General features: G+C 42.5%; 1 protein-coding gene across 1 annotated transcript; it reads left to right on the top strand.

The window, feature by feature from the left end:
- The first annotated feature begins 625 nt into the window (after window positions 1-625).
- On the top strand, window positions 626-3346 carry LOC134291053 (uncharacterized). The gene has a single exon (XM_062858320.1). The coding sequence runs from the start codon at window positions 626-628 to the stop codon at window positions 3344-3346; it is 2721 nt and encodes a 906-aa protein (XP_062714304.1).
- Window positions 3347-14270: the final 10924 nt, after the last annotated feature.

The following is a 14270-nucleotide window of genomic DNA, read 5'->3' as shown; positions in this document are numbered from 1 at the left end:
ACAGTTGGCTGCCTGGTCTGCAAGTCTAGTTGCAGAGCGATCGAAAAATGTAAGCAGTTTCTGGAGCTGCCCAGAGACTCTCGGTGGGCCGTAGTACGTGATTTCAACCTGTGTCGTCGTTGCCTGGGAAAACACAGCGGGGGATGTCGGGTCAAAGCGTGTGGGAAAGATGGCTGTACCCGTAAGCATCACGAGTTACTCCATAACGAAAATCAAAGCAAGAAAGATGTGGCGCATGCGACTGAGGAAAAGCATCAAGAACAACAGGATTCCCCTTCGACGCGGCACGAGTGTAACAGTCATCGTTCTCATTCCAGTAGCTCGTTATTTCGGTATCTCCCAGTCACACTACACGGAAACGGCAGCTACGTGCAGACGTTTGCCTTTCTGGACGAAGGCTCGAAGCTAACCCTTATGGACCAGGACCTTGCTTGAGCTGGATGGCGTTGAGAGTCCGCTGTACCTTCGATGGACCGGTGGCACCGAGCGGTGTGAAAAAGATTCTCGTGCTCTTACTGTTTCGATTGCCGGTACGTACCCCGGAGCGAAAAGTTTCAAACTAGACGATGTGCGTACGGTGAAGGAGCTCCAGCTTCCACAGCAATCCTTGAACGCAAGAAAAATAATGGAACAGTATTCGCATATGCGAGGTCTTCCCATCGAGTCATACGAGAAGGCTCGTCCACGGATTTTGATTGGGCTCAAACATGCTCACGTGAGCATTGTGCTGCAGTGTAGAGAAGGGAAGATAGAGCAACCCATAGCCATAAAGACCCGGCTGGGCTGGACCGTGTGTGGCGGTAGCGATGGCGAAAACGCGCCCAATATGGTTCATTACTCCTTTCACGTGGGATCGCGGGACGATCATTCGGACGAAGACCTGCATCAAGCCATGAAAGAATATTTTGCTCTCGATAGCCTGGGTGTTGTGGAATCGAACGAAGCCTTACTTTCCACCGAAGATCAACGCAGCTGTCGAATGCTCGAATCGCTAACCAATCTTACCGGTGACCGCTACGAAACAGGGTTGCTCTGGCGCTATGATGAAATCCGTTTGCCGAACAGTCGACCAATGGCACTTCGGCGATACCGCTTATTGGAAAAACGAACGGCCAAGGATCCAGAGCTTGCCAACGCCCTGAACCAGAAGATCGCAGAGTATACTGCAAAAGGATACATTCGACAGCTGACCAAGGAGGAGGAAGAGCAACCGGTTGCACGTTCCTGGTATCTACCTGTATTTCCGGTGTTCAACCCGAACAAGCCGGGAAAGGTTCGCATTGTGTGGGACGCTGCGGCCACGGTATTTGGAATATCGTTGAACTCTGCACTGTTGAAGGGCCCCGATCAACTCTGCTCACTTTTCTCAATACTTTTGCGATTCCGAGAGCATCGAATTGCAATAACTGGTGACATACGCGAGATGTTCCACCAAGTACGGATCCGACAACAGGATCGATCTTGTCAGCGTTTCTTTTGGAAGGACGAATCTGGAAATACAGCTGTTTTTGAAATGTGTGTTATGACCTTTGGTGCTTGTTGCTCACCAAGCAGCGCACAATTTGTCAAAAATTTGAATGCGGAACGGTTTGTCGCGAAATATCCACAAGCGGTCGAGGTCATCATCAAACGGCACTACGTGGACGATATGCTGGTGAGTGTAAAAACCGAGAAAGAGGCAGTCCGTATGGTTGAACAGGTCAAATACATTCACTCTCAAGGCGGGTTCGAGATCCGCAACTGGATTAGCAATTCTTCTGCGGTTCTGCGTTCATTAGGAGAGGATGATGCGAAGACAAAAAACCTTGATCTTTCATCGGAAATGGCGACGGAAAAAGTTCTAGGACTGTGGTGGTGTACGGAGAAGGATACGTTGACGTATAAAATATGCTGGACCCGCTACGACGTTGCGCTTCTTGCAGGACAACGACGTCCCACGAAGCGAGAAGTACTGAGGGTGCTTATGTCCATCTTCGATCCCCTTGGCTTGATTGCCCACTTCCTAATCTACTTGAAGGTCTTACTGCAAGAAGTTTGGCGTTCCGGAACTCAATGGGATGAAGAGATCAACGACTCCCTGTTTTTGAAGTGGCAAAATTGGTTGCAAGTACTACCTGAAGTAGAAGGTGTTCAAATATCTCGATGGTATCACATTCAGGATGTCTCCAATGGAAGTATCGAGCTGCACACGTTCGTTGATGCCAGCGAGGCTGGATTTGCTGCCGTATTGTACTTAAGATTCTCGGACGGCGAGGCGGTAGAATGTATTCTCGTTACGGCAAAAACAAGAGTTGCTCCTCTAAAATTCCAGTCCATCCCTAGGCTCGAGCTGCAGGCCGCAGTCCTCGGCTCAAGACTTGCACAAACAATCATTGATTCCATGTCCATACAAGCAGGCCGACGCTATTTTTGGACTGACTCTCGAGATGTCTTGTGTTGGATCAACTCTGACCACCGGCGTTTCACGCAGTTTGTAGCACACCGAGTAAGCGAACTTCTTGATACCACGGAAGCAGCGGAATGGCGTTGGGTGCCAACAAAGGAGAACGTAGCGGATGATGCCACGAAATGGCAGGGGCGACCAGACCTCACCGCTGGAAGCAGGTGGTTTAATGGACCCGAATTTCTTCGGAGAAGTGAGCGCAACTGGCCCGAACAACCTCAATTCAACAAGTACACCCAAGAAGAACTTCGTCCACATTTGGTTGCGCATATTTCAACTGCGACACCGGCGTTAAACGTAACTGATTATTCCAACTGGAGACGGCTTGTCAACGCAGCTGGGCTTCTACTACGCTTTCCGGCCAACTGTCGACGCAAGCTACAGCACTACCCGATTCTCACCGGTCCATTGATAAAGGAAGAGATACGTGCCGCTGAAAATCGTCTAATTCAACAAGCTCAACGGGATAACTTTACTGAGGAGATTGCTACTCTGCTGAAAGGTCAACAAATCGCACGAACCAATCCACTTTTCAAATCAACACCGTTCATTGATGATAGTGGAGTTTTGCGCATGCGTGGCCGCACTACCGGATGTCTCTTCATTGCCGAAGAGGCAAAAAATCCTATAATTCTGCCCCGTGACCACCACGTGACCACGTTAATCATCAGCCACTACCACGAGAAATACCATCACCTCAACCAAGAAACTGTAGTTAATGAGCTGCGACAGAGGTTCTTGATACCCCGAGTACGAGCTTCTTGTACAAAAGTGAGAAGAAACTGTCAGCGCTGCAAGAACGATCGAGCGACGCCAAGTATTCCGATTATGGCAGACCTACCCGATGCCAGATTAGCCGCCTACTCTCGACCGTTCACCCACGTGGGTTTTATATCAGCGTAATAATATTCTAACAATTTTTAGATATTTAAACTATGTTTTCTTGAAAGAGTAAAAAGTCAATATGTTGTTGCTGTTCAGCTGTTAGCGCAGTAATCCCCTGAGCCTTTGCTCACAGCATTATTTATTTACAATTCACAAAAGGGCATTATCTCTATTCATAATAGATACAATATCAATATCATCTGATTCTGCATTTGCAGTTATCGTTTTAAGGGTGGTATACACCACAGTTCTTCCCCCTTTAGGAACTCTTATTCGTAAAGTTTTAAATTATAATGATCAACACTCGTACGTGAATTAATTTCTTATACTGAATTGCATAGAATTAATAAACTAAATATCACAAAATGTAATTTCGATATCACACATTAAATTCTACAATTTTCCGATTTGCTTGAATTGCAATTAATTTCTAAAACAAGCTCACTATTCTTCAAAATTAATTCATCTTCTTCTGACAGTTGTCTTTTCCAATTGTGATTCAGAACCGACATTTTTATCGCCAAGTCGCTGCTGTTGACAGTCGCAAATTCGCTAATTGCTTTTACTGCCAGTATCCGAGCTTCACATTCGCATCTTTCCATTGTGTTTGTTCGATGAGTGTCGCGCAAATCATGCAATCGCGGCCCTTTGTATGCCTCAGCACCGCTGCCGAATAGCCCGTAAATATACCAAGTACAAATCGGACAATTTCGTCACCTGGAATGGTGCAATTTCGCGCCTTTGGTTAATGTTCCTCTTTTTATATCTTTGGCACTTTGGCAGTATCGTCGTATCGATGACTCTTTTGTTAGACGATGATGATGATAACAATCTCGGTAAACAATTTTTTTCACTCAGCTTGGCTATGTCAATCCAATTTTTATTGACATACACGTGCAATCAGGTTTATCCCCGTTGAACATCTACCGCGCACAGTTTGGGTTGATGGATTTCCACCTCGATCACTTAAAAAATGCCTAATCGATGCAACCAGCATACACTGGCTAATAGCACCACCGACGAAATGCCACCATTCGGCGCCGACTACCGTGTAGCTACTATTGTTATACACTGTTGATCGTAATAAGCCAGATAGCTGCCTTGTTCATGCACTTCGCATCACCTTATTTCCAACATGGACTACACTTCTTTGATGCGGATTCACTGAAATCAACTATTAGGTAGCCTCCCGCACTTTATCTTATTAACTTTGGTACACTGAATTTTCACCTCGTCGCCACTTTTATATCAGCGTAATAATATTCTAACAATTTTTAGATATTTAAACTATGTTTTCTTGAAAGAGTAAAAAGTCAATATGTTGTTGCTGTTCAGCTGTTAGCGCAGTAATCCCCTGAGCCTTTGCTCACAGCATTATTTATTTACAATTCACAAAAGGGCATTATCTCTATTCATAATAGATACAATATCAATATCATCTGATTCTGCATTTGCAGTTATCGTTTTAAGGGTGGTATACACCACAGTGGGGATTGATTATTTTGGGCCAATGGAGGTTGCTATTGGCCGAAGAGTTGAGAAACGATGGGGAATGCTAGCAACTTGCATGACTACGCGAGCTGTACACATCGAGATAGCACATTCCCTCACCTCAAATTCTTGCATAATGGCTATACGCAACATGATTGCTCGCCGTGGTACTCCTCGTTACATATACTGCGATCGTGGGACTAACTTTGTCGGCACACGCAAAGAGTTGATCCACATAGAAGAGGATCTCAATTTGGAAATCATGATGAAAGAGTTCATCAGTTCCGAAACAGCTTGGGTCTTCAACCCACCTTTGTCCCCGCATATGGGTGGATGTTGGGAGAGACTTATTCGCAGTGTTAAAAACAGTTTGAAATCCCTAAAACTGCCACGTCGACCAACTGAAGAAGTTCTTCGTAATGCATTGACCGAGATAGAAAATATGCTGAATTCAAGGCCCTTAACACATGTTGCTCTTGAAGATGACGCCGCTCCAGCCCTCACGCCCAACCACATTCTGTTGGGAAGCTCCAATGGAACAAAACCGCTAACTACGCTCGACGATAGCGGAGCCATCGTACGTCAGTGCTGGCGTACATCTCAGGTCATCGCAAATCAATTCTGGAGAAGATGGATCGTTGAGTATCTTCCGGAGATAACTAGGAGGACGAAATGGTATACTTCAGGCGCACGACCAGTGAAGATCGGCGACGTAGTCGTAATCGTAGATTCGACATTTCCTCGTAACTGCTGGCCTAAAGGGAGAGTTATCGCGACCCGACCTGGTCGAGACGGAAAGGTAAGATCGGCAACAGTGAGGACGGCTGCTGGAGTCTATGAGAGACCGGTAATCAAGCTTGCCGTATTGGACGTTAGACGCGAAGAGGAGTAGTCGACGGTGGTCGACGTACCTGGGGGGAGTGTTGGCGAACATCGTTACCTGCGCATCACACCTTCCATAAAGCAACCTTGATCCCACACGCACACCAAGATAACAGGTAATGTTCAACTGTCACCGGTGAGTAGATGAGAAAGAAGGACAAAAATAAGTAAAAAAAACCATAACAGTCGCAGGTCGAGTGATTTAGCACAATTTAGTAAAGTTAAAAATCCTTATTTCGAGTGAAAATATATCATCTAAAATTTTACTTAAAGCTATAATTTGCCAGGTAAACCTACTTGAATTGTTGAATTATATAAATGTACCTTGAAATAACTTTTGTCTCTCAGTTCAACAAGTGAATTTGATCATCATTGAGCCGATATATAACCTATAACTAAACGCTGAATTACATCACGACTGGTAAGGCTGGAATTTATAGAACTCTATTAGGAATTAGATATATATTTTATTTCTGATTATTATGTAGTTTCCCAAACCGTTGCTAAGACTTAGACATAGACTCGGACAGAGACGAACAGGACGATTATCAAAGGGACTAAACGTAAGTTACTGTTTATAACTACCCGCATAATAAAATACAGTTTGTGTTAATATCCACACAGTATGTCTTCTTTATCTGTTACTGTTACTGTATCTCAAACAGGTGATTTACTGTTGAAACTATGAAACTCGAACCATTCAATCATAAAGAATGGTCTTTGTAACGCATACAAAGCTGTGACAATATGTTATATTGTGCAGAAGTTGTCGAATAATATAGTGATGAAAACTCAGGAGGCATGGTGGCAATATAGAATGACCTTTTCTCAAACGGTTTGTGATTTTATTAGTGCAACACACTTACACATGCGCGTTTCACTGTATGCCACTTAAGTTCAACAGTATGTCAAATAGTAGCTTGCATTGGTATCTGTACCGGCTGAACTTTGCAGTTTGCATTTAGTAGAAAAAAAATCTTTCGCCAGCGAGCGGGTAGACATAATAAACTGAAAATTTGTCTCGGAAAACGTTTTGAAGCACTTGGAGCGGTCTGGCTGAAACAAGGGTAAGTTTTGTATGACTTGTAAATTTGTTTTTTGTGCCATATCTCATCGGATTCAATTTTTTTTCAGGATTCCGGAACTTGAAGTCGGCGATAAAAACCTGATCCGGCCTGACTGTGCGACTGCGAGACGTCCCGCTAAAGGTTGTAGTGAAGGATTCGGCCTGCGGCGGGCGGAAATTGGATGCTACTTGCAATGAAAAATCCACTGTCACACCAGTAATCGTCAGTTAATCAGTCAATCACCGTAGGTATTACCAAGCCCAGCATGGAGCGTTCTATTTTTTGAATAAAAAATCTGATGAACTCAAAACCGCTTTTTTATTTTTAAACGGTTCAGATATATTAGAACCATATATCATACGCTTAAAATACCATGAAAGACCATACATCAATAATAACCCAGTGCTCGTTTTTCTTCTAGATTTATTGTTAAACTGCTTTCTTACCATTTGTTATGCAGTGAATTGTCTGAAAAACTGGATAATATATTGACCATATCCTTTACTGTTTTGCGAAAAAATTGTTCGGGAAAACGAGCGATTTTTTATAGTAACCTATCTTAACCCGTATCCGCCCAACAGAAAGAAAAAAATTCAAATGGCTGCCATTTCGTCAATTTTCATCCGATTTTTTTCATTTTTTGACCATTGCATTGTTTCGATGCCTAGTTTTAGGAAACCTATTGGTCATTTTTTGAATTGTTCGGCTATCCGGAGTTATTCCGGTGAGTCACTGGGTCACATCCGGTAAAAATGACCCCAACTTCCTTTCGCCACTCAATTTCTTAAAGTAACTGCTGGAAATCCAGTTTCATTTTAACAAATTTTCATAATAGAGACCACAGTGATATTTTCAGAAGCAAATTAGGCGATGTAACCAGTTCCAGGCTGGATCCCTGCTTGGAATCTACTCCAGGGACCCTCAGGGAACCGGCCCAAGAGCGGTCAAATATTATTTTTCGTTCAAGTTTAGCAATATGGTTATCAAACTTCAACATTTTCTAATACCAGTTAGAAAACGGTCACTAGAAGATGTTTTGCGCACATTGGCCACCGGGAGGACCGATCCGGTGATCCCACGCGGAACAAGATGTCGGTCATTTTGAAAACTGTTTGCATCCCACACTGGGCAGGACGCTAGTGCTCTGGATAACCATCCTAGAGGTTTCGTATCTTCAGAGAAATGTCTTGTAACAGTTTTCACTATAATCTGGTTATCTAATACTTGATCTAGATAAGTTGAAACTGATCTAGATCAGTTCTATCTTTTCATAGAAGTGTCCTAGAAGAAAATTTTCTTCTGCAAAGATGTTCATACTGCTGTTTTTGACATTTCTTCCGAAGGCACCTGGACTGTAAAATGTAAACAAAAGACACAGTGGGCCACTTCATGAAAAATGTAAAAAAAACGTGTTTGATCAATTTTTCATGAAAAAATATTCTAAAAGAATGCTTTTACTGCACGTTAGCAACCGTATCCGCCCGACAGAAAACAAAATATTCAAATGTCTGCCTTTTCGTCAATTTTCAACCGATTTCTTTCATCTTAGAACCACTTGAATCGTATTGATGCCTAGTTTTTGGAATCCTGTTGGTCATTTTTGGATTGTCCGCCTATCCGGAGTTCCCTTTGGGGCTGAATTTCTTAATCTAAATGCTCACATTTCAGTTATTTTTCAACGAATTTACACAGTTTAGCCCAGAATGATACTTTCAGAAGCAAATTAGGCTTCCCATACTTGGATTTTTCTCCAGAGCCCTCAGGGTACCGGTCCAAGTGTGGTCAAATATTATTTTTCGTCCGAGTTTAGCAATATGGGTATCAAACTTCATCATTTTCTGATGCCAGATAGGAAATGGTCATTAGAAGTTTTTTTTTTTGGCATATTGGCCTAGCGGCACAAGTTTTTTATACGTCAAATTCTTAGGTTGAGCTTCAAAAATGAGCCGTATTGAAAAATATTTTAATTTCTTTGAAAACAGTTTCCACGGGATAACTACCCACACCGTTCGTTCATTCAAAATTTCGAAATTATGGAGCATAAACTTCGACCAGACCGCCCTCCCTTAAAGTCTACGTGGTTTTTGAACGGCCCTTGTCTAGTTCCTCAGGGGTCATAGGAACGGTACTCTGGGAGGCTAATATCGCAGAAACATCTGCTCATAACTGTATATCAAATGAACTTTGCATATGCTGAAGTTAGACATTCATACCATCGAGACGCAAGCAATTTTCAAAATAGCCGATATCTAGCTACCCGGGGGATCATCGGAACAGAATTACCTGAGGCCAATATGCCCAAACAAAACTTCTAATGAGCATTTCCTATCTGGCATCAGAAAATGATGAAGTTTGATACCCATATTGCTAAACTCGGACGAAAAATAATATTTGACCACACTTGGACCGGTTCCCTGAGGGCTCTGGAGAAAAATCCAAGTATGGGAAGCCTAATTTGCTTCTGAAAGTATCATTCTAGGTTAAACTGTGTAAATTCGTTGAAAAATAACTGAAATTTGAGCATTTAGATTAAGAAATTCAGCCCCAAAGGGAACTCCGGATAGGCGGACAATCCAAAAATGACCAACAGGATTCCAAAAACTAGGCATCAATACGATTCAAGTGGTTCTAAGATGAAAGAAATCGGTTGAAAATTGACGAAAAGGCAGACATTTGAATATTTTGTTTTCTGTCGGGCGGATACGGTTGCTAACGTGCAGTAAAAGCATTCTTTTAGAATATTTTTTCATGAAAAATTGATCAAACACGTTTTTTTTTACATTTTTCATGAAGTGGCCCACTGTGCCTTTTGTTTACATTTTACAGTCCAGGTGCCTTCGGAAGAAATGTCAAAAACAGCAGTATGAACATCTTTGCAGAAGAAAATTTTCTTCTAGGACACTTCTATGAAAAGATAGAACTGATCTAGATCAGTTTCAACTTATCTAGATCAAGTGTTGGATAACCAGATTATAGTAAAAACTGTTACAAGACATTTCTCTGAAGATTCGAAACCTCTAGGATGGTTATCCAGAGCACTAGCGTCCTGCCCAGTGTGGGATGCAAACAGTTTTTAAAATGACCGACATCTTGTTCCGTGTGGGATCACCGGATCGGTCCTCCCGGTGGCCAATGTGCGCAAAACATCTTCTAGTGACCGTTTTCTAACTGGTATTAGAAAATGTTGAAGTTTGATAACCACCCAGTCAACCACTGATCGTATAAGATGTTGCATAAGATGTTAAAGTGGAGGCGATATACGTACATTTTACATGCGCCTAAATGGAGGCATGCACGCATATGGCCTCCACTCTATCATCTTATGCAACATTTTATACGATTACTGGTTGTCTGGGCATATTGCTAAACTTGAACGAAAAATAATATTTGACCGCTCTTTGGCCGGTTCCCTGAGGGTCCCTGGAGTAGATTCCAAGCAGGGATCCAGCCTGGAACTGGTTACATCGCCTAATTTGCTTCTGAAAATATCACTGTGGTCTAGATTATGAAAATTTGTTAAAATGAAACTGGATTTCCAGCAGTTACTCTAAGAAATTGAGTGGCGAAAGGAAGTTGGGGTCATTTTTACCGGATGTGACCCAGTGACTCACCGGAATAACTACGGATAGCCGGACAATTCAGAAATGACCAATAGGTTTCCTAAAACTAGGCATCGAAACAATGCAATGGTCAAAAAATGAAAGAAATCGGATGAAAATTGACGAAATGGCAGCCATTTGAATTTTTTTCTTTCTGTTGGGCGGAAACGGGTTAACCGCCTATTCCACATACTGTAATTTGGCGGGTTGCTATTTGTCAAACAGGCAAATCTGTACATGGAATGGTTAGCTTACTGTTGTCTCTGATAGTCTGAGAAATGGTTAAATGACAATTGCTAATGGTCATATACAGTATGAGAAACTATGCATTTACAGTTTGTGATTATGCGGGTACACATACGACACAAACCATACAAATATGCAAATCACTAAATCTGTACACCATACTAAAGCATTTATGTATGTAAATCATTGCTATCAAACAGGATAATTATAATCAGCCGTTCAACTACACCAAGCACCCGTGTTTCAGTACGGCGATTATAATCGCGGATTCAACCCATTAAGTACCCGTTGATTCGAAAATCAACAATGATGTTAAACAAGCAGTTTTAAAAAGTGATCGATATTGGGCCGTGAAAAAAGGGCGGGGCAAGATGGGTCACCTTTTAAGTGATTCACATTTTCTCAACGAAAAACGTCAAAATATAAGATTTTTTCCGCATTCAAATATGCTCCATATCCATACCACAGACAAACAGACGTAACACTTCGAACATTTTTCGATTCAAATCATAGTCACGGAAACATATTCGCCCAATGCTAAAAGGACTAAGTTTGGCCGACCACCAACTAGGTGGCGGTAGTGAGCAAACGTCAAACTCGAACAAAAACTATGCGAGCGCCACGGTTGGGCAGTTGGCCTACTATCAAATTTTGAAAAAGACCGTTAAATCGGTGTACGATGAGAATTATCAGAGTGTTACGTCTGTTTGTCTGTGTCCATACTGAGTAAACAAAAGCTAGTAGTAAATATTTTATAAATTTATTTGGAATATAAAAAACTTTACGATATGAATGGTCCTAAAACGACTTGAAAATCGATGTTTTCACTAAAAAATTATCATAATTTTATGTTATAATTTTGAGCGTTCATTCCGCTTGATTGAAGTCATTTATGAGATAGTCTTGTAACAAAAAATAAATAACTTTTTAATGCTCCAAAAATACGTTCTAAATTGAAGGTGACCCATCTTGCCCCGCGGCCGTTTATATGGAGATTATATGGAATGTATCGCATAAGAAAAATGGCTAAAAACCATTTTATTTTTTATTTCAAATGAGAGTGAATAATTCTTCAATCAATGCCCCAAGCTTTTGTATATTTACGCTGGTCATCTAACAAAATTATTAACATAATCAAAACATGAGTAATGCGCCCGAAAATGGCACTGACCCATCTTGCCCCGCGACCCATCTTGCCCCGCCCCACCCTACTAGGGTTTCCCCAGGAATTCCAGATTTCCCCAGGAATCCCTTCCGGGATTTTACCTAAAATTTCTGCTGGGATTTCCTTTCAGGATTCCTCCTGGAATTCCTCCAAGAGTTCCTCCAGGGATTCATTCCGGAGTTTCTCCGGGGATTCTACCAGGAGTTCCTTCGGGGATTCCTCACGAAATTCTTCTGGGGATTCTTCCAGGAATTCCTCCGATGATTCCTCAAGGAATTCCTCCGAGGATCCTTCCAGGAATTCTTCCGGGGATTCCCCCAAGAATTCCTTTTAGTATTCCTCCGGGAATTCTTCCGAGGATTCTTCCGGGAATTCCTCCGAGGATTCTTCCGAGGATTCCTCCAGGAATTCCTCTGGGAATTCATCCAGGAATTTTTCCGGGAATTCCTCCAGGATTTTTTCCGGGAATTCCTCCAGGAATTCCTCCGGGAATACCTCCGGGAATTCCTCCAAGTAATTCCGCCGGGAATTCCTCCAGGAATTCCTCCGGGAATTCCTCCGAGGATTCCTCCAGGAATTTCACCAAGGATTCCTCCAGGTATTCCTCCGAGGATTCCTCCAGGAATTTCACCGAGGATTCCTCCAGGAATTCCTCCAGAAATTTCTTCCTCCGAGGATTCCTCTGGGAATTTTTCCAAGAATTTCTCCAGGAATTCCTCCGGGGGTTCTTTCAGAAATTTATTCGGATGTTCCTTCAGGAAATTCTTTTTTTTAGGAATTCCTCCGGGGATTTCTTCCGGCTATTCCCCGAGGATTGCTCCAGGCATTTCTCCAGCAAATCCTCAGGGAAATTCCTCCGGGAATTCCTCGGGAATTCACCTGAGGAAGTTCCGGATGAATTTCTAGGGGAATCTTCGATGGAATTCTAGGAGAAATCTCCACAGAAATTTAATATGAAATTCCCGTAGGAACTTCCGGATTATTCCCCGGATAAATTCTTGAGCAATCCTGGTGGATTTCCTGTAATAATCCCCGAAGGAATAACCGGAAGAATTGCTGGAGAAATTTCCGGAGGAATTCCTGTACAAACTCTTGCATGAATGACAGAAGGAATTAAAGGAAGAATCGTAAAAGAACTCTAGAAATATTCCAAAAGGAATTTCTGAAGAAATTCCCGGAGGAGTTCCTTAAGAAATCACAGGAGCATTTGCTACAGGAATCTCTGGAAGAAACCCTGGAAGAATCCCAAGAGAAATACCTGGACCGATTTCTAGATTAATCTCCGGAGGGATGCCTGAAGAAATTCCTGGAGGAACTCTTTGAGGAGTTTATTGAGGAATCCAAGGAGAAAATGCTGTAGGGTTCCCCGGATGAATTCCTGAATGAATCCCCGGAGGAATTCCTGAATCTGAATGAATCCCCGGAGGAATTCCTAGAGGAATTCGCGGAGGAGTTTCTGGAGGAATTCCCGGAATAATTCTTGGAGGGATTTCTGAAGGAGGAATCCTCGGAGGAATTTCTGAAGGAATCCCCGGATGAATTCCCGTAGGTATTTCTGGTGGAATTCCTGGAGGAAACCCCGTTGGAATCTTTGGAGAAATTCCCGGAGCACTGCCCGGAGGAAATTTTGGTCAGGATGGCCGTTTAATCTGTTCCGGGTGGACCAGTAATCTACACAGCTCCCGAACCATTATTCACCGAAATCCCCTCGACGTGCAGAGCGAGATTTTCCGTTTCTCGCTCATGCCCCGGGAGACATCCCACAGCAGCGACACTCATTTCTTCCGGCTTGACCTCCGTTGACTCTTTCGGTGGTCGTACTCTGCCCCGCTTTGGCGGAGAGGCTTCCACTCTGTGGTGGATGCAGTTAGAATTGTAAATTAAACATTGTGATTTAATTATGTGTGTATTGAAAATAGCGTGCCGATTTAGACATCCCTAGCGAATCAGCGTGGGAACGTACACGGAGAAAAACGTATATACTTGTTAGTATATGTTATAATAATATTTTTTCATATCAAGGCTTTATTCCTTGCTTTGAATAAAAAATATGCATTGCGTTCATTTACATTAAGCAATGCCATGCATATCAGGTAAATATTGGCTCCCATGGATATCGATATCCTTATGTTACTCTAGGGACTTAAACATATTCAACTTGCCAACCGCCATTGCTGGAAATCATCTAAGCTGATGTTGTTTCTTTAAGCAACGAGTTTTTTTTTAAATAGAAAACAGTGTTTTTTACATTCTGTGGAAAGAGAGTCAATGGTGAGTGCAATGGTTATTGTGATGTCGGTCACACCGGAAGCCAAAGAATATTACATACCGCAATTTTTTTTTCGTTTTGGTAAGTACGGTAGCAAAAGGTATAACAATTGGATATTTATGTTTCCCCTCGTCTCCATCAGATATCTCCATTGCCGGAAACTATTCATCCAGTTCCTGCGCCTGCACTGATCCGGAGGAACTATATTCGAAAATATTCGGTG

Source organism: Aedes albopictus, chromosome 3 (genome assembly GCF_035046485.1).
Source record: "Aedes albopictus strain Foshan chromosome 3, AalbF5, whole genome shotgun sequence".
In the NCBI taxonomy this organism is placed as follows: domain Eukaryota; kingdom Metazoa; phylum Arthropoda; class Insecta; order Diptera; family Culicidae; genus Aedes; species Aedes albopictus.
Note: the sequence above shows the minus strand (reverse complement) of the source record. Positions and strands in the feature narration are given on the sequence as shown.